Raw genomic sequence first — 20,261 nt, forward strand, 5'->3', positions numbered from 1 at the left:
GGATCCGCTGATTCGACACGGCACTGGCAGCGGGAAGCTCTTCCCGCCAAGACACTAAAGGTAAAGCAGGGGTAGGACCAGCCTCTGGGAGAAGGCTTATTCAAGTTGGAAGTGACCGAGCCAGTGGCCTTAACTTACGGACAAGTCGGCGTTTGGTCGCCCTGGGAGTGTTGAAAGTGCAGGCGCGAATAGGTTGTTAGCCGAGTCAGGGTTCGGGGTTGCAGGGGGAGCGGATGCAGCTGGAGCTGCAGCTGGGGCCCGGGTGACAGGTGGGCGGCGGTGAGGGTCCCTGTGGGCAGGCCTCGGAGTCTTCAGAAGTGGAGGCTCTGAGGGCTCTTTTGGAGCTGACGGTGCTGCTTCTGGAGAGGATTAAAACCTTAGTCACTGGCCTTGCTGCCCGAGCCTAAAGCTAGAGGGGGTGGCAGGCAGCAGGCAAGGGACCTTAGTTTTGAGAAGAGAGGGCTGGCCCCCCATTAGGACAGATCGTCTCTCGTTTTCTGGAGTGCAGAGTGGGACCTCAATACAAGCACCATTTCACATATTTGAACTTTTTTGTCCACTGTGTAGGGTTTGTTCATTGCTGCTGGAGGAAGATAATGGATTGACCTAAAAAGCTGAAGTTGCTGAACACCCACAAGTCATGGATAAGGCAATTACTTTTTTGCGACTTACACACCTCTTTGACTATGGTGTGAGGAGTTTTGTTGGTAACTGAGGTAGCCATTCAGTGTTTGGAATTCCTGCTGAGTCACCTGCCCAGGGACTGTGGTTGGATTTGTGAATTATGTGAACAGTTGTCCACTTGAAAGAGAACTCAAAGTAGCTTTGTAACAGTTTTACAGAGTCATTCTGAGAGTAAGCTGCTAAACCTGTATTTCCCATTAGTGCCTAATTTTCAAAGTACAGTATTGATTTCTTATTTTTGTGAATTAAGTCCCAGAGAAGGCTGAGATTCCTGAATGAAATTGCCACAGTCAGAAACTTCACTACTGTGACTATTTCTTTTAATTTTGTTGCGGTATAAATGGAAGGACAGATTCCCATCCAGTTAGTGGGGGATTTGTTACTTTTGATTTTTCTCTCTGCAAAAATAGAAATTTTGTAGCAAGAAATGAACTTTCAATTCACTTAAGACTAGCAATTCTTTAATGATAAAATCATTTTGCCATGATAGACGACACTCTTGTGGAAGAAGACATTTGGGAATACAAATCTAAACGAAAACCAAAACTAGCTGTCACAAATCATGGCCCTGAAAATATTCCAAAATCTGTTGGAAAAGCAAAAGATGGAAAGTGCCAATCAAAAAGAAATAGAAACAGAAAAAGAACCAGAGAAGCTAAAGGGGAGGTGAAGGACCGTGAGATGTCTCCTAGAGAAGGAGTGTGTCAGACTTGTGTAGCTTCCAGTCAGAGTTCAAGCTGTGGGGATGGTATTCAACAGTCTCTAGACAAGGAGACCACTCCAAGAAAGTTGGGTAGAACTCACAAAAACAAACAGGTGTCTCCAAAGATACGTCCACTTTATGAAGGATACTGTCCAAACTGCCAGATGCCTTTTTCCTCATTACTAGGTCAAACACCTCGATGGCATGTCTTTGAATGTTTGGATTCTCCCTCAGTCTCTGAAACAGGTAAGATTACAGAAAAGGTAGTGGTTTCTAAGTAATTTAAAAGGTTTGCATTAGGTTAGAAATTCCAATTCAGTGAAATGAACAAGGCAAGCAATAAACTAAGAGAGAGATGAGACACTATGATCAGACACCGTTATCAGTCAAGGGTATAATTGTAAAGAAAGTCGCAGACTTGTAAACAGTTTAAATGCATTTTACTTCATGACAGTTCGTAGACATTTAAATTATTTATTTTTTTCTTTTTGAGACAGAGTCTCACTTTGTTGGTCTTGGTAGAGTGCTATAGCATCACAGCTCACAGCAACCTCAAACTCTTGGGCTTAAGTGATCTCTTACCTGAGCCTCCCAAGTAGCTGGGACTACAGGTGCTTGCCACACGCCAGGCTATTTTTGTTATTGTTGTTGTTGTTGTTGCAGTTGTTGGGCTGGGCTGGAACTTGCCAGCCTCTGTGTATGTGACCAGCACCCTACTCACTGAGCTATGGACACCAAGCTCGTTTCAGTTATTTTTTGTAAATGTTAAGTGAACCCTTACTGTGCTAGGCCACATTGTTTATTTACTTGGACACCACCATGTAAGCTAGGTGGTACTGACATTTTATAGAGAGGGTTCTTAAAAGTTAAATAGTTTGCCTCACTTGTTATCGTTCATGGAACTATATAGAAAAGTACATGTATAGTCTGGTTTCTAAATATGGTTATGTTGTATTAATCATGGTAATGTACAGGAAGAGGAACTGGGAAGGAGTCTTAGGTGACTAAGATTCTAACAAAAATGTGCCAAATGATAACAGAAATAATGCTATGTTTTTAATCTTTTAAAATATATAATAAGTATTTAACATATGGAAAATCCTATTTGGAATATATGGGGAATGAGTTGGGGTGATTTATGTGCTTTAAGGTTATTGTAGATGCCATACATAGACTTCTAACTCTGAAAACATTCCATAAAGTGAATAACTAATCCTCAGTATAGCTTTCATGTTAACTATGACTCAGAATACATTTTATTATTAACCTCTAGTTATTTTAAAGTAATGTATGGAGAATGCAAAAGAATTAAAAAAAAATTGTCATTAGCCTTTCCCATAAAACTATAGCAAGTGAAAACCTCGTTAATATTAGTAATTTACTTTTATGTGACTTAAAAATCAGAAATGGAACTTGGAAACCATAGCGAGCATCGCAGGGTGAAATGTCTTGTAGATGAAGCCACCTCAAAAAGATTTGCTTTTGATTTTTTACAGATTAAACAACTTTGAGTAGAATCTCAGACTCCTCTTGAATTCCTTTCTATAACAGATACTTTCACGAGGTGGTTTTAAGTTAGGTTTTAAATCACAAGGTCTTCTAATTTAATTAACATCTTTTTAAGGGGGAAAGAGAATGTCAGCTTTTGATAAACCTAGACCTTAACGTATATAGCGATATGCCAAGATGGTTTACAGAAAGTTCCTCAATTACAATAGTATGACAGGGAAGAGTTTCCAAATTAGTAAAGCCTTATTAGTAAGCAATTTATCAAATTGAATTTCAAATCTTGAACAGAATTGAAATTTGTTCGGTGTATGAACAGCTATAAATAATCTTACTGAGATTGTTACTTTTTATTGTATACAATGTGAATGTTACATAATGGAACCTAATTTGGTAATAGTTACCATAATAAATCTTTGTTGCTTGATAAAATAAAAGCTGATAGAATTTTAGTTCTGTGAGAGATACACTGGCCTTCTTCACTCTTTATTGCCTGAACAGTACTGAACTAGTAAAACTAATGGTGTCAGCTCCTAGGACCCATTTGAGAAATACTAATATAAATGTGATGTGCATTTTCAAGGGGCTCACGTTTGCACGAGTTCCTTAGGAAAGAAAAAAAGATGATGTTAGTCTTAAAAATGTGGAGAAAAGATTTGAAAAGAAATTTAAAGGAGTATTTAATTTAAAACTAATAACCAGTGCCTTGCAAAACCATGCTGGGTTAAGTGTTGGTATTTTATGCCCACCTTTTGATCTTTGTGCAGTTAAAAGCTGTTGTCCCAAGGCCTCAAAGAAGGACTGATGCTTTTTCCACTTGGATGTTAATTTATAGTGCTAATTCTGTCCAAAGCTAAGTTTATGCTTTGATTCTGTAATGCTCTTTTTTTCATTAAAACTTCCAGAGTGTCCTGATGGTCTTCTGTGCACCTCAACAATTCCTTCTCATTACAAGAGATACACTCACTTCCTGCTTGCTCAGAGTAGGTCCGGTAGTAGTCCTGTGAGCAACCCATCCTACGTGTCAGGTGGTAGTGTCAGTGAGGATAATTCCAGCTTTCTCCGTAGCCTTGCGGAAAGATGGTCTCCATATCAGAAACAAATGGAAAACTTAGAAGAAATTTCAAGCAATCCCTTGTTGGTAACTCAGTGTTTAAGAAAATCTCAATCTCAATATCCAACTGAAATTGACAAAAGGATTTCCTCTCCTGCAAATAGCCAAACATCCCAACAAGCGCTACAATTTACGGGGTTTGTTAAGAGTGACAGACTGGTAAGAGTTGGTTTGCCTCTTGCTGATAAAGTACTGGATAGCCAAAACAACTCAGAACCCATAAATTTGCCCTTGCCAGAAAATGACTTTAGCGACTGTGAAATCTCCTATTCTCCACTTCAAAGTGATGAAGAAACTCACAAGGGAGATGAAAAGCTGGATGATTCACAACAGGAACTATTTTTTACTGAAAATTCAAAAGATAGCTGCCTACAAGAAGATAACGACTGCTCTACTTCATTTGAAAAACTACAAGGTCACTTACTGCAGGACCAGGAGGAGGGCTACCCCAAAGTGAATAGCTTCTTAACTCAGCACAAGTATGATGCAGAATTGTATAAATACAGTACACTAAGCCATTCCCCAAATAATCAGAGTATTCCTTTGTATTATGATCCAGCCTACACCGGTGGTGATTGTATGTTGTTTCCACCTGCATTAGCAGGGGAGTTTGCTGCTTCTAATTATATAGCAAAACCTGGTGAGCCAGAATTTCAGTCATCTCAATCAAATAAACAGAAATGGGTCCTTGAAGGATCAGCTGTTTCTCTTCCGTTAGTAACGAGTGAAATGTCAAGACTTTTTGAAAGCCAGGGAGGAGGTTATCTTTCTTTCCACCCAACCCAAAGTAAAATTAAGGAATTACCAAGTGAGAACCTCTGTGCCAGGAACAACACTAACTCAGCAGGTAGCCACAGAAAGGCATTAGACGGTGTGCTAGGTGGTAAAGTTCCTGTTTTAAATACAGAAAGGGTTTCTGGTACACCTGCTTCTAAGTCTTTGAAAACATTGACTTCTGGTCCTAAGTGTAGTGTAAGAAACCCTTCTACCAAGGTAATGAAGCAAACAGATATAGGTGTGTACTTTGGACTACCGCCTAAAAGAAAAGATGAGAAATTGCTGGAGGAAAGTGCATCACAAGGGATAGAGTTAAATCCAGTTCCAAGTCCTAAGAAAAACAGGTCTTGGCAGCGCAAGAGGAAAGCAGAAAAATCTTTAAGTGATTTAGAATTTGATGCACAGAATTTAAGTGAGAGTCAGCTTTCTGTGGAACTTTCTAGTGAGAGGTTACAGCGTCAAAGAAAAAGACTTAAAAAGTCAAATTCACTGCAGGAAGGAGCACGTGAGAAAAGGTCAGATGACCTTACAAAATCTGGAACAACCAATTTAAGGAAAAGCAGAGCCTTCAGAAAATCAGCTCCTGGCGGGCTGCAAAGAGAGAACGAGAAAATCTCAGAGTCACCTAACATTGGAGAATTAAGAAAAAAGACATGTCCATTCTATAAGAAAATACCTGGTAAGTTGAATTATCAATCCTCAATATATCAACAAAGACAAAACTTTTTTTACTTTGTGTTCATTGCCATGGGGTGAGTGAAAGTGGGTATACAATTCTTTTTTTTTTTTTTTTTGCAGTTTTGGGTAGGGCTGGGTTCAAACCCGGCACCCCTGGTATATGGGGCTGGCGCCCTACTCCTTGAGCCACAAGCACTGCCCCAAAACAATTCTTTTGTGTGTGTTTCCTTTAGTCTTTATAATACTTCATGAGTCTTTAACATAGATTTGCTTTTTGGCTACTTGATTTTTTTTGCTCCATTCAATTCAGCAAACTTTCTTTAAACATATTCTTTATTTAAGTCAGTGTACTGAAGGAAGGTCCTGCAAATTATGGAAAGATTAGTGAGAGAGTAATTGGGATTCAGTTTAACACAGAAGAAAGAAAGGCATTTCCGCAAATTACTCCCTAATGAGAGACAGTCTCTAAGCCCTTGTGAGAAATACAAAGTCCTAAATATCTTCCAAGACAGGAAATGTCACCGGTAGTACATATCATAAATGCCAAGCCTTTTAGGAACATAGTAGAACTTAGTTTCTCTGTACTTTCATGTTCTTAAAATTTCAGATGAATTAGTTAAAAAAATGTACTATGAAATGAATGTGATTGAAGAAACCAATAACTCTTCTGAAAAGAATATAAGATAAAGCCGAATAAAAATAAAGCAGCCAAAATAGAATTGGCTCAGAAAGTTTTTAAGCGCTTTATGGATATTCTAGATCAAGGGTCCTCTAACTTTTTAAACAGGGGGCCGGTTCACTGTCCCTGGGACCGTTGGAGGGCTGGACTGCGGCCCCGGGACAAGTCAGCTGGTAAACAGGACAGGCAGCAGAGGAGGCAAAAACACCCAGCGGGCGGGATAAATGTCCTAGGCAGGCTGCAGTTTAAGGACGCCTGTTCTAGAGCTATAATTTGTTCAAAATATTTATGTAGAGAATAGCATTTCTACACAGTACAGCACCAGTTTTGTTTTAATAATTATTCTGATTAATTTTCTGTACTTTTTTTTTTTTTGGTTTTTTTTTTTTTTTTGAGACAGAGCCTCAAGCTGTCCCCCTGGGCAGAGTGCCGTGGCATCACAGCTCACAGCAACCTCCAACTCCTGGGCTCAAGCGAGTCTCCTGCCTCCGCCTCCCAAGTAGCTGGGACCACAGGCGCCCGCCACAACGCCTGGCCATTTTTTGGTTGCAGCCGTCATTGTTGTTTGGCGGGTCCGGGCTGGGGACTCGACCCGCCACCTTAGGTGTACGTGGCTGGCGCCTTAGCCGGTTGAGCTATAGGCACCGAGCCAATTTTCTGTACTTTTAAGTGAGTCTAAAACTAGGATGCCACGTGTTGATAAGCCTCAGCAGATTGTGAAATTATACTTCTTTACTGGCCTATCACCCGTCAGCACGCTAGGTTATTTGTTATGTGAACACATTTCAGAGCAGTATTTCTCAACCTCTTTTTCATCACCGCCCCTCTGGAGAACCTTTTTTAGGCATTTATTTTCTTGTTTGCCCCCACCCTCCAATCCCAATCTGCAGCCACAGTGATGGTGGTTGATATACTGTTCTTTTTGTACTGTGGTCCTCTCGAGGGCTGCACATTTCTGTGAGACGTGAAGTTATTTTGGCCTTAAACCATGTTTACTCTCTTAGAAGCATATCGATTTCACCCCATTGAGAATTCGTGTTTTAGAAGAAAGCCTTCACTATTTGCTGTTTCGTAAAGGATTTCAGGTGCCCTGTAAATATTATGAAAGTATTAAGTCAAACAATCGGTTTGCATTTTGATTTTTTTAACTGTTCATCAAAAATGTCTATGTACGAGGATATTTAGTGGAAACTTGTAAGACTAATTCTTTTCTGTAGTAACACCTTTTGCTGAATTTATGTGGCATAAATTTTAAAATGATAGTTACATTGGAAATGAGATGTAGAGAGGATCAATGATTTAATTTTTATAATCGAATTAGAAGATATCTTTTACTTTTTCAGCACTTGCTCAGCCTGCTGTTGGTGTTTTCATTGCAGGAACGGGCTTTACAGTGGACGCCTTCCAGTATGGCGTGGTGGAAGGTTGCACAGCCTACTTCCTCACGCATTTTCACTCTGATCATTATGCTGGGCTGTCTAAGCACTTCACGTTTCCAGTTTATTGTAGCGAGGTAAGTTTTAGCATTCTAAATTTTGACGATAGAATGCTGCAGATTTCTAAGCAATTTGGTTTAAAAAAAAGGCATACTTAAAACTGTAAGATCGCTCATTCTACTAGAAAAGATAAAACAGATTCCACATCAGAGTTCTGAAATCAAATGAATTCATGTCAACAGTTAACAATCCATTTCTTTAAACTTATGTTTTATTACATGGAAACAATAGATAAACTATTTCACAAGGTTCTTAAAAACCCCAAGTTTCATTTAGTAAGTGTTCATTGAATGCCTAAATGGAAATTTAGGGAAAATACAGTCAACCCTGTGTATTTGTGGGTTCTGTATCTGCAGGTTCTGTGCCTGCAGATTCAACCAATGGAAAAGACTCTAAATAAACAAAAACCCACCACAATACAACCATAAAAAGTAATAAAAATAAAAAGTGCAGTGTAACAACTGTTTACATAGCATTGTATTAGGTATGAAGTAATCTAGAGATGACTTAAAGATGGGAAGGAGTGCATAGGTTATGTGCAAACACTGTGCCATTTTATCTAAGGGACTTGAGCATTCCTAGATTTTGGTATCCTCAGGGGTCCTGGAACCAATCAATCTCCCTAAGATGTGGGGGGACAGGACTGTACCTAACTTCAAGGAGATTATAGCCTTTAGAGGAAATACTCATAAATAATACCACAATGAAATTGGTACTGTAATAAAAACATGGATGGAGTACCCTAAAGTAGGGAGAAGGGAGCATTTGATTCTGTTCTGGGCTAAGTTTAAAGACAGTTTAATAGTGAAAGAGATAACTTGACCTGATTATTAAAAAAGTAAACATTCTAATGCCTATTACTAAGTAAGGGCTTTAGCTAGAGTTTGATTTAATAATTCTCACAGCATTCTTGAAGTATCTACTTTTTATCAATGAAGCACCTAAAGTTTGGATAGATTAAGTGACATGCTCCAGGTCATAGACCTACTCATGTCAGAATCCAAATTTGAATGCAGGTGGTCTGATTCTAGAACCAGGCAGAGGAAAGAGGAAAGAGCATGCCAGGTACAGAGTACAGTGTGTGTAAAAGGCACAGGCACCTGGGAAAGATGGTCACTCCAGACCCTGAAGGGCTAGAATGCAAGACAGGAAATGGCAGGATGCAAGCACATGAGAGTGGGGAGGGACCAGATCACCAGGGGGTTTGTATGTCATGCTGGGAATGATGGACTTTCACAGGTGAGAGTGAGTCAGTGGAGGGTTTACTTGAATGTAAGTAGAAAAGTGGGGATGTTATTAAGATGCTGTAGGTCTAAACTGGCATGAGATAAAATACTTAATGTTCTACCGTATCAGCAATAAGTGCACCCTGTTTTGCAGATAACTGGCAATTTGTTGAAGAATAAGCTTCATGTGCAAGAACAATACATCCATCCATTGCCGATGGACACTGAATGTGTTGTGAATGGTGTCAAAGTGGTTTTGCTGGATGCCAATCAGTAAGTATTAAAGTCACCTGAATAGTAGCCCAGTGTTCTAATTTTGAAAAAGAAGACACATTGGCATGGTTACTTAAGAACATTTTTATCATAACGAATATGCTTCATATTTCTTAAAACTTGAGTGAGATGTTTCTTCTTTTGAAAAAAATAATAAACCCAAATATAGAATCGGAGATTAAGGGCAGAGAGACCCTTTAAACATTGTCTAGCCTATTTTGTAAATCTAGTTTAAATTGTTAACACTTGACATGGGAGACTCCAGCTTATCTTTTTTAAAAGATATTATTGCTGTTCTTGTTTGCAAGATAATGTTTTGCCATTTTCTTTAATGTCATTTATACACATTAACAGCTTGTACTCCGTTCAGATACAAAAAGATTGTTTGATCTCCTCCTTTTAAACTAAGAAATTTTACAGGCTTCAGATACTAAAGATTTAGAAGATTTTTTTTCATAGCAAAGGTTTCCATTTCTTCCTCTTTTTTTAATGTAAAGTACTGTCAGCATATGCTTTTTTCTACTTTTCCCAGAATGTTCTGCCTGTACCAAGAGATCATAGCTGTTTAGAGAAAGAAGACTACAGCTAGGTTTCCTAAATTCTGCCAATGCTGTTACTTAAGTTCTTTCTCTAAGTTTTGTCTGCTAACTTGCAACTGTTTCTTTTTTTAATCATCAATTTTACTTCTGATTTTTAAGTCAAGTTTTTTTAGGTATTCACCATAGATTGCATAGTTAGCATAAATATGTGATCAAGCTAGTATCTCACAGCCTAATGCCTCAGGTGTACAAAACACCTTATCAGGCAGAATGTTCCCAGGGCTCAGAACTCATTTCCCAGGAGCCAGTCAAGGTTCAGTCCTGAAGACAGGCATTTCTTGTTAATGTGTAGAGTCTGAGCAACCCAGGCCTGCTGAGTTAATCTTCTTCTAAACCCCAATTCTTTTTCTTTTCTTTCTTTCTTTTTTTTTTTGAGACAGAGTCTTGCTCTGTGGCCCTGAGTACAGTGCAATGGTGTCATAGTAGTTCACTGCAACCTCAAACCCCTGGGCTCAAGTTATCATCTTGCTTCAGTCTCCAGAGTAAAGTAGCAGGGACTATCATCACGCACCAGCATGCCTGCCTCCTCTACTTTTAGTGGAGATAGGGTCTCACTCTTGTTCAGGCGGGTCACCAATTCCCTTTACGATGTGAATTTCCTCTGTAGCATGATGCTGTGTCATTGTGGTCAGCTTATAAAGTGTGTTAACGTGTTGATAAACTTCCTTTAGGTGCTTTGCCTGTGTTAAGAATATTCCTTTGAAATTTTGTGTTCAGCTGTCCAGGTGCCGTCATGATCCTTTTTTATCTTCCTAATGGTACTATCATATTACACACTGGAGACTTCAGAGCAGACCCCAGCATGGAACGTTCCCTCCTCGCAGGCCAGAAGGTGCACACGCTGTACTTAGACACAACGTAAGGGAGGCTTTTTTTGATTCCTTTCCCGCTAACAGTATTCGCTCTATGTATTATGAACAACTTCAGCATTTGCGTCAGTCATTAAAATGATGGCTTATTGCCATTTATTGTTTGAAGGCTATTTATCAGAGTGATGACGTTTTAAAAATACATACTTGCTTAAAGGCAAATTTAGGATTATATGCCTTAATCAACTATAGTTCATTTTTTGTTTTTGTAATTTATTTTTGAAAATATGTTTATATGAGACTCCAGTTACTGAACCAAGGAAGAAAAATTTGGGAGTAAGCTTTAGGGAAACACCTTTTGGGGTTGCCCTATAAAAATATCTGTATAGCTAATAAGCCTTAACTGTGAAGATAAAAAAGAGGCAAAAGATGATTCAGTTTCTGAGTCTTTAAAGTTACTTTTGTTCTTTTCTCAAAAAGGTAATTTATAAGTGATAGTGTTGGATTCTAAAGTGCTGTAAATATAATGGCATAAGCCATTATATTTTAATTTTCTCTATATTTCCAGCTTTATTAAGGCATAATTGACAGATAAGAATTATATATATGTATGGTATACTATGTGACCTGTACGTATTATATATTGAAATGCCTCACTAATTTGTTAGAAATGAAATATCTTGACCATTTCAACCTGTTTCAAGAAGTATGGATGGGATAGTTTAGTCAAAAGTGATCTTTCCACAACCAGCTTTCCCACACTGTGATTAACTTTTTTATTCTTATACATGTGCTTTAGGTACTAGATTAATTGAAAACAATAATAATAAGTTTAAAAATGTATTACTTAGTTCTGTGTACGATTCTGAATTTCTTTGTGAGTTTTTATAGAAAGGGCTAAGTGTGTTTTCCTTTTTACTAGCCATGGACCAGCAAAACAATTTTGAAAGTTGCCAAAAATATGTTTCTTTGGTGCTTGCAGTTAGTTACATTTTCAGTGAAAAAGCACTCACTTTGTATCTCAAACTTGTATTGAAAGTAGCCTACTTACACCAAGTGTTACTGTATGTAGGTAATCTCCCCTAGCTCTGGGTGTGTGGATATCCCCCCCCCACACACACACAATGTATATATTTCTGTGCCTATAAGAAGAGATGATATCAACTATGTGAATATTGGTTGATTTAAAACTATTTCATTAAATTCATGTATATTTTCATTACTTTAATAGTTTTTTATTAAATCAGAATTCTTTGGTCCAAATATAATTTTTTTCTTTTTATTGACTGTCTCACTCTGTTTTCCAGGATAGAGTGCTGTGGCATCATGATAGTTCACAGCAACCTCAAACTCTTGGGTTCAAGAAATCCTCTTGTCTCAGCCTCTTGAGTAGCCTGGCACAACACCCAGCTAGTTTTTATGGTTTTACTAGAGATGGGATCTCACTCTTACTCTAGCTGGTCTCAGACGCCTCAGCTCAAGCAATCCACCCGTCTCAGTGTCCCAGAGTGCTAAGATGACAGTCATGAGCCATGATGCCTGACCCAAATATAATTCTTATCAATAGAATTTGCTTTGATAGTGATTGGGATTAAAGGAAAAGGCATTGAGGTTTATAATTTATAACTAAACTAGCTGACTGGCTACAAAAAAGTCTTCAAAAAGTCAATTTCTTTAAGGATGACAAAAGAAATATAATGAAAAAAAGTAAATTTATAACTCTAACATAAATTAGCAATAACTGATAACAATTTTAAACACAGGCAGTGAGATAATGTCATGGTGTCAGTATACTACACTACCGTTACGTTATCATTGGCTAAAGCTTATTTCCAAAAACAGCATCCAACTTAAGGTTATAGCTTGCTCAATTGGTTCTTTTAATAAATACCATGTTCCATATTACAGATACTGTAGCCCAGAATACACCTTTCCGTCTCAGCAAGAGGTTATCCAGTTTGCCATCAACACTGCCTTTGAGGCTGTAACTCTAAACCCATGTGCTCTTGTCGTGTGTGGCACTTACTCTATTGGAAAAGAGAAAGTCTTCCTAGGTGGGTGGTAGCTGTATCTAATTTACATTAATATATTATAAAGATCAGATTCATCTTGCATAAAGCCCTTTCAGTCTTTAGGCTTGCATTTGATAATTACTTCCTGAAATGATTCAATATTGCCTTTGGTGTTGAAGGAAAATTTGATAGTTTGGTACATTTGAACTTTGAAAAGCTTAACCTTATGGAAATATTTGATAGTACGTGTTTATCTCAGCCTCTAAAGCTGTAAGAAGTTTATAGAGCAAATGCCCATACAACACTATTATTTGCATAAATTTTGGAACCTGGCTAACGCATAGATGTATTACTGTATTCCGTGAGAGTAACGATTGGTTAATTATTTTAGAGAACAGTTTTAATTTTTGTTCCTAAGTGTTTTCTTGATGTAGAACTATAGTTTGTCTAGATAGTATTACATTATTTTGCAAAGTACTTTCCATTTCTTCTTCAGCATGGTCACATGATGTCAAACATTAATATGTGAAGTGATACAGCCAGGGTTTTAACTTCCCCGAATTTAATTTCTTTCCTCTACTCCATTCTATATGCTTTTGTCATTTTAAATAATAAATGATGGGTCTTTAAAAATAAATTTGCTTTCTCACAATTTATTCCACACAGTTAACCAACAAAATCACTCAGCCTTTTTGAGATGGTAAAAGTGTGAATGTTTTGAATTTCCTTTTATTTGGTAAATTCTTATTTAAAATGTGACCAGGTTATTCCTTTATTTCTTTCTTTCACAAGCTATACTTTTACTATTTTTAACCTTTTTCTTTGCCTATAGCCATTGCTGATGTTTTGTGTTCAAAAGTGGCCATGTCCCAAGAAAAATATAAAACATTACGGTGCCTCAATATACCAGAAATTAATTCACTCATCACTACGGACATGTGCAGTTCCTTGGTTCACCTTCTCCCAATGATGCAAATTAATTTTAAGGTAAGCATTCAAGAGAAATGTCTTTTAGGATGAACTGGGAAAGGTTATATGATGACTGTAGACTGAAATCCCGTTTTACTTGCATTTAAATCAGAGGAATTTGATTATGATGCAGTCACTTAGAGTGAAATTTGCCGTAGAAAATATTTAAAGGGGAATTTAAGGTGTTTTTAATTTTTCTGCATGTGCAACTCTATAGAGTAATTCATCTGCCCGCCAGAAGTTTAGGAATTAGAGAACTAACGTATAAGAAGAAACAAAAATAGAAAATGCACAGCTGTTGGCTCATTCAAACCTTTCATTTTTAAGATCATTTTCCAGGTCTTTCTGAGTGAGTGCGGAAATGAGTAATTCTAAGGAGTTCTTACTTGTTTGAACAGCTCTGTTCTGAACAGGTCTGTTCTGTTCTGCATTAATATGAAGCCTCTACAACATAGATGTGTTGAAAAATTACTTTATGTAATTACATAATTGCAAAAATTATGTGAGGATTAAATGAAACAGTGGAAGTACATCCTAAAAGGAATTTCTAGCATTTATTCCATGATATAAATTTAGACACATGTGACATGACCTCACTGTGTGATCTGGGGGGTTATTTTTCAGATTTCTTCATATACTAAGATATAGTTCATATACTAAAATTTTGACACCTGCTAATAGATTATAGCAAACCTGTATATTTAAAACAGTTTGGTACATTATGCAGAAGACAGTGTATTCTGGTATAATGTTCATGAAATAAAAAACAATGAATGAGAGGTGAGGAAATGGAGATAGGAAGCATGGAGTGTGGCTGTGAAGAGGGGCTGGGCATCCAAAGGGCTTTGCTTGTTTGTCAGCCGTCAGATATGAGGAATTTTAGATCGTGAGGGGTGGGGAGGAACTGAAGGTATGTGAGATAAGAGGACAGTTGATGAAGTAAGGTTTCTAAATGGGATCGGAAACACAGCTGCACCAGCTTTCCGCAGGAGGGGCTACCTCTTCCTCCCTGATGGTTTCCTCACAACCTACCCCGTTACATGCTGTGTGTTCTGGTACACGTGGCATGGCCTTCTTTTAGACATCCTATATTTACGAATCCAAACTTAAACCAGATTTAAATTTAAATCCTCAGACAACTACAAACTCAAGTGTCATTTTCGTACAGGAATTCAAATTGGCTTTAATGATTCAGAAATGTTTGATCTGATTTTTTTTTCCCCCGAGGAGTCATCTGGAGTCTTTAAGTCTATATTTTTAATCGCCAGTAAGTCTATATATTCCCACTTCTAGATCCTTTGTGAGAAGGTCAACCTGTAAGGCTCCTGGGTGCTGATGTTATAATAGATGACGGGAGTGGGAAAAAGCTAAGAAAGGGCAGGTGGTTTCCATTAGAAAAGATGGAGAAGGTGGGGTTTGTTGACCTTGTGCCCACTAAGCTGTAAGCTTCTGGAAGGTGAGGTCTGCACCCTCTTGCCCTTCACGCTGAGCTAGCACTGGGATGACACTGAAACAGATGTTTCTGGGTATTGCCTTCAGTGGTCCCTCCTCTTACGCCATTAGGGGACCAGGTATTGATCACTTACGTTGAAGGCTTCTTAACTTCGAAACACAGATGGAGCAGAAACTGATAGTTACTCTAGTGCTGTATTTTAGTTAGCATTTAGTAGCCAGGATTTTTGCGTTTTTTGGGGGGGGGATTTTTTGGGATTTTTTTGAGACAGAGTCTCACTCTATTATTTTGGGTAGAGTGCTGTGAGGTGACAGCTCACAGCAACCTCAAACTCTTGGGCTCAAGCAATTCTTTTGACTCAGCATCCTGAGTAGCTAGGACTACAGGCCCCTGCCACAACACCTAGCTAGTTTTTTCCTACTTTTAGTAGACAGGGTCTCGCTCTTCCTCAGGCTGATCACAAACTACTGAGCTCAGGCAATCCACCTGCCTTGGCCTCCCAGCGTACTAGGATTACAGGTTTGAGCCACCATGCCCAACCAAAAGGCGAGTGTTTTAGTCAGCCAAAAATAGTTTTGTTGCATGAGAAATAATGACATTTTGTGAAAAGGTAAACTGTAGCAACCCGGGAACCAAACTGCAATGTGGTGGACTGGGGGTTCTTCCTGGCAGGAACATTACCCGACTGGCCCAGGTCTGGCAGACAAAGGGAAAGGTAGGCTGTGACAATGACACACAGTATTCTGACCCACGAGAGATGATACCGTGCTAACAGGCACCCTCTCAAGCCCAGGATCCAATGCTGTTTATTTAGAAAATTGGGGACGTGTTTTTACAAGGCAAAAAGTGAAAAGGTAACAGCCTCATGCTTTAATTAAGCAGGCAGTTCTTCATTTAGGGAAGAAAGTTGCGAGGCTGAAGGACAGGGGAGTACTAAGCTACAAATTGAAGAATACTTTGGGGAAAATTTAAAGAGGGAGCGTTACAGCCTTCACGTCAAGGTGCCTGTGTATCTGCAGGAGCAACTATCAGTTACTTTCTAGTTTTATTTATCCTTGTCTCTAAGCTGCTGATCTCTAACTAGACATTTCCCAGACTACTTTCTTATCTACCCTGGTGGACATTCCAACCCCTTTCTCCATCACAGACATGCATTGCAACAGGGGAGCTGAAACTCGGGACCATAACCCGCTTGAGATTTCAGGAGGAATGCCAGCCTGCGTTAGCTTTCGCTCCCAGTAAACCTAATGCAGTTTGCACGGTATCCAAGGCGTGCTTAAAAGCCTTCAAAATGCTATAAATAATCCCATTCATGCTGTTATCTAGTTCAGTGACACCTCTGATTTAAACCTGATTGACTAAATACACTAAACTGTGGTAACAGTGACATTATAGGTGATTATTTTCATACTGAAAAAATAATTTTAGTGACCTTATTGAAAGCATTTTCTCACAAACTGGTAACCAATAAACAGAGACAAGTCAGAGATTAGGGAATTCCATGCTGATTAAATTATTCTTAAGAAATGTCCTCATGAGAGTAGTTTGTGGTTAATGGATGACTAATGGCTGTGGGCAGCCTTTTCATAGGTTCATTATATGATAATATCGTAAGTTCTTGTTTGTGTGGCATAGGCTAATGATGTTTTCGTGGCAACTTTAATTTGTGTCATAAAAAGTAAAAATATTAGCTGCTTAATTCTCTGGGGTATTTCATAGAGATAAGTAGGAATGGATAGATTTGATGACATATATTTAAAGATGACATCTATTAAAAATAAGAGGAGGGGCTACTGAAGGCAATACCAAGAAATACCTGTTTCAGCATTATCCCAACATGGATGGCACAGCCTGTATAATTACTATAAGCCTCCGTTTCCTGTTATTTTCTTTTTTGAGAGGATAAAGGCAGGAGGAATAGCAATTAAACAAATAGCATTAGGTCTTAGACTTAGCAAGACAAAACCTTGAAAAGTAGAGCCTGGCTTATTGTAATGGAAACTTAGTTATGTATCCATAACTTAACTTTTTTCAGTGTGCATGGTAGTTGGTAAGAAATGATGATTGTTTTATAGTGGGTGTGTATTGACTTCAAATTAATAAAAGGTTATTGTTTGACATAAAAGAGAAATCAAAGAATTGTTACCAGTTCACCAATGAAATTAATTTTGTTGTTAATTCATTCTAAGCCTTTGAAATGGTGGTTTTTAGTATTAAGACCAAAAGGAGTAGATTTTTTTTTGTATCTCTTATGCCATTATTATCTTTAACTAGATTTCTCTTATCTTTCAAAGATTTAACTTTGGTCATCCATGTTATAAAAAAGAGTTTTATTAAATGTCATCCTTTATTATGTCTTTAGTTTGGGGAAGTTCTTTCTCCTCAAGACTTAGAAGGGGGTCATATTACTCTCAACAAAGAGTGACATGAAGAGTCTTTAAATTAATCAAGTTCATGTTTAAAGGGTGGAAAGGAATAAACACCTGAGAAGAATGCTGCTAAGCATCTCTTGTATATCTGTATCCGTATTGATATACAAGAGATACAATGTATAATGGCCTTTTATACAATTATCTCTTTCCATCCATCAGTCAGTTCCCTGTTGGTAGATGCGTATGGAGACATGTTTGCACTGTTGTTTACCAGTGTTAATATAGTATCTCTGTGTAATGGGATTTGAACAGTACTTTGGTTTGGTTGGGGTTTTTTGGTAGCTATCTAAATTATAACTTGTTTGTATATAATTGCTTATGTTTAAGTTGCCTCATCATGTTCTTTTCGGACTATACTTATTTAACTTTAGATAAGTAAAGAAGAAAACATTTTAGGTATTTCTTAGAAGCAACAACTAGGTTGTTGCAAGCTAATGCTTGACAAATAAAAACTCCCCATGTCTGTGCCAGTGTTAACATCTTTGCAGTTTTTTTGGCTGGGGCTGGGTTTGAACCCACTGCCTCCGGCACATGGGGCCAGCGCCTTACTCCTTTGAGCCACAGGCGCCACCCAGTGTTAACATCTTTAATGCTTCTGTTTATGCCACGGAACCCATCTCCATTGCCTGTGAAGTCAATATGCTGTTTTTATTTTACAGGATTTACAGAGTCATTTGAAGAAGTGTGGTGGGAAGTATGATCAGATTTTGGCTTTTCGACCTACAGGATGGACACACTCTAACAAGTTAACTAGTATAGCAGATGTTATTCCCAAGACCAAAGGAAACATTTCAATATATGGTATAATTATTAAACTGTCTCACATTTAATGTTTATAACTACTTTGCATATTTAAAGTTGAGATGCAAGAAAAGCGGGTTCCAAAGAATGTATCAAGTCAAGAGTTTTCAAATCTCTCTTCACCTCTAAACCTGTCTAGTTCATGGTAAACAGGTATGAAGGCGCTCGACTAGTACATAGCAGTACTTGTGTGATCTTTCACTTTCACTTGTGTGGTCAGTGATCCTTAGAATTGTAGAATTACTTGAAAGGAGCGGAGCTGTGGTGGCGCGGTGGGTGTGTACTGGCAGACATGGTGACGTGTTGAGATGGGGAGCAGGAAGTTGATGGACTAGCTGTGATGACAGCTGGAGACAGAGGCACAGACTCGACTAATGTGTTCAGCCCTCGGAGAGGAAGCCAGTGCCTCCAGCCTGGGCTTATCAAGGGCTGGCTGGTGGAAACATGCTTGGTATGTCACCAGGCGGGTGACTTAACCGCGACCTCTAAGAGCCTAGCTTTCTCAAAACAGGACCCTCTTCCTCCTTTTTTCTGTGATGCTTGATCTTCCATAAAGAAGACAAAGTGATTTTTAGGATTTTTTTCCTTTTTTTCTTTTTATTTTTAATGTGTGGAAAGCTTGGGGACTGGAATATACTTGTTTGCCTTGGAAATCAAGAGTCTCTTGCTTGTTACTCTTCACTTCTTAGTGTTTCTTCCAGATAGTCCTGAAGTCTGTAGCCGAGCAGTGTGTAAAGGGAAGAATCCTTCAAAGAAGAAAATGCTACTTAAATGGGACTCTCTAGAAATGCAATTACTGAGTGAATACGTGGAAAATAATACATTTTTTAATGTTTCATGTTTTATTTCATTTTACTGTTTCAGTCTTTTCTTAGCAGAACTCGGATGTCAAGGAGTTTGTTTTTAACAGAAATACTGTGGATTGCTTTTTTCTTTTACGTTTGTGAATTTTTTTTATTAGTTTGATTTTTAGTACATAATATCTTTTCTTTGGTGTCACAGGAATTCCTTACAGTGAACACAGCAGCTACCTTGAAATGAAGCGCTTTGTCCAGTGGCTGAAGCCCCAGAAAATCATTCCTACCGTAAATGTTGGCAACTTCAAATCTAGGAGCACAATGGAGAGATATTTCAAAGAGTGGAAATTGGAAGCTGGGTATTGATGATACCTCAGAAGATTCAGTAGTAGTTAAGTACCTTACACCTAGGTTCTTAGTAATTAAATCTGCAGCAATATGAAATACACCTTACATGTAAAACCTCACAAAGATTGCTCATGTAGGTTTTTTTTTTTTCCTCTTTTGTATTTGAATAACATGGTCATGGTGCAGAACATCTCCCAGCATCATCAGAAGTAACAGACCGGATCTCCCCAATAGCCCTTAATTCTTGCCCCCTCCCTTGGGAGGCAGTTGTGTTTTATTTTGCATCGAGCCTTGGTGGAAGACACAAAGGCAGGTTCAGGGACCAGAAGGATCCATGATAATCGATAGACTAGATTGAAACGTTATGTGTAAGGAATTATATGTCTTTAAAACTATGAGATAAAAATTTTATATGATATGTATTCTTAAATAAAAATTAATAGAAACTTTTTTCTAGTGTCTTTCATGGGGGTTTTTTGTTTTCTTTTAAATAGACTTCATTTTTTACAGAAGTTTTAAATTCTTGGCAAAGTAGAAGGCTCAGAGATTCCCCCTGTACCTGCTGCCCCCACACTTGTGCAGGCTTCCCCGGTATCCGCATCCCCCACCAGAGTGGTACATTTCTGTGAAGCTACATTGATAATCAATCAATTCTGGTACAATCAGTGAACCTACATTGATAATCACAGTCATCCTCAGTCTACAGCAGGGCCCATTCTTTTTGTTGTATGTTCTGTGGTTTGACAAATGTATGCTAACACATACCAACTTTTGTAATATACATTTCCCGGCCCTATAAACCCTCTGTGCTGTGCTTACTCTTTTGCTCTCACTCCATAACCCCAGCAACTAATGATCTTTTCTCCTGTCTCCATAGTTTGGCTTTTTCCAGAATACCACATCAT

The 20,261-nt window shown here is 38.3% G+C and overlaps 1 protein-coding gene across 3 annotated transcripts; it reads left to right on the forward strand.

Annotated features, from left to right (window-relative positions):
* The first annotated feature begins 2 nt into the window (after positions 1-2).
* DCLRE1A (DNA cross-link repair 1A) lies at positions 3-19,768 on the forward strand. Of its 3 annotated transcripts, none has more exons than XM_023511794.1 (10): positions 3-60; positions 568-1,633; positions 3,799-5,463; positions 7,521-7,654; positions 9,018-9,136; positions 10,453-10,593; positions 12,453-12,598; positions 13,389-13,543; positions 18,070-18,211; positions 19,214-19,768. In XM_023511794.1, the coding sequence occupies exons 2-10, from the start codon at positions 1,168-1,170 to the stop codon at positions 19,372-19,374; spliced, it is 3,129 nt and encodes a 1,042-aa protein (XP_023367562.1). In that variant the 5' UTR covers positions 3-60; positions 568-1,167; the 3' UTR covers positions 19,375-19,768. The 3 variants fall into 3 exon arrangements, with proteins under 3 accessions (XP_023367562.1, XP_023367563.1, XP_003787201.1); XM_023511795.1 differs by lacking the exon at positions 3-60 and adding an exon at positions 134-192 and having other exon boundaries at positions 19,214-19,609; XM_003787153.3 differs by lacking the exon at positions 3-60 and adding an exon at positions 223-269 and having other exon boundaries at positions 19,214-19,609.
* The last annotated feature ends 493 nt before the right edge of the window (positions 19,769-20,261 follow it).

The sequence above is a fragment of the Otolemur garnettii genome, unplaced genomic scaffold (genome assembly GCF_000181295.1).
Source record: "Otolemur garnettii isolate 467f Iridium unplaced genomic scaffold, OtoGar3 scaffold00021, whole genome shotgun sequence".
Lineage (NCBI taxonomy): Eukaryota > Metazoa > Chordata > Mammalia > Primates > Galagidae > Otolemur > Otolemur garnettii.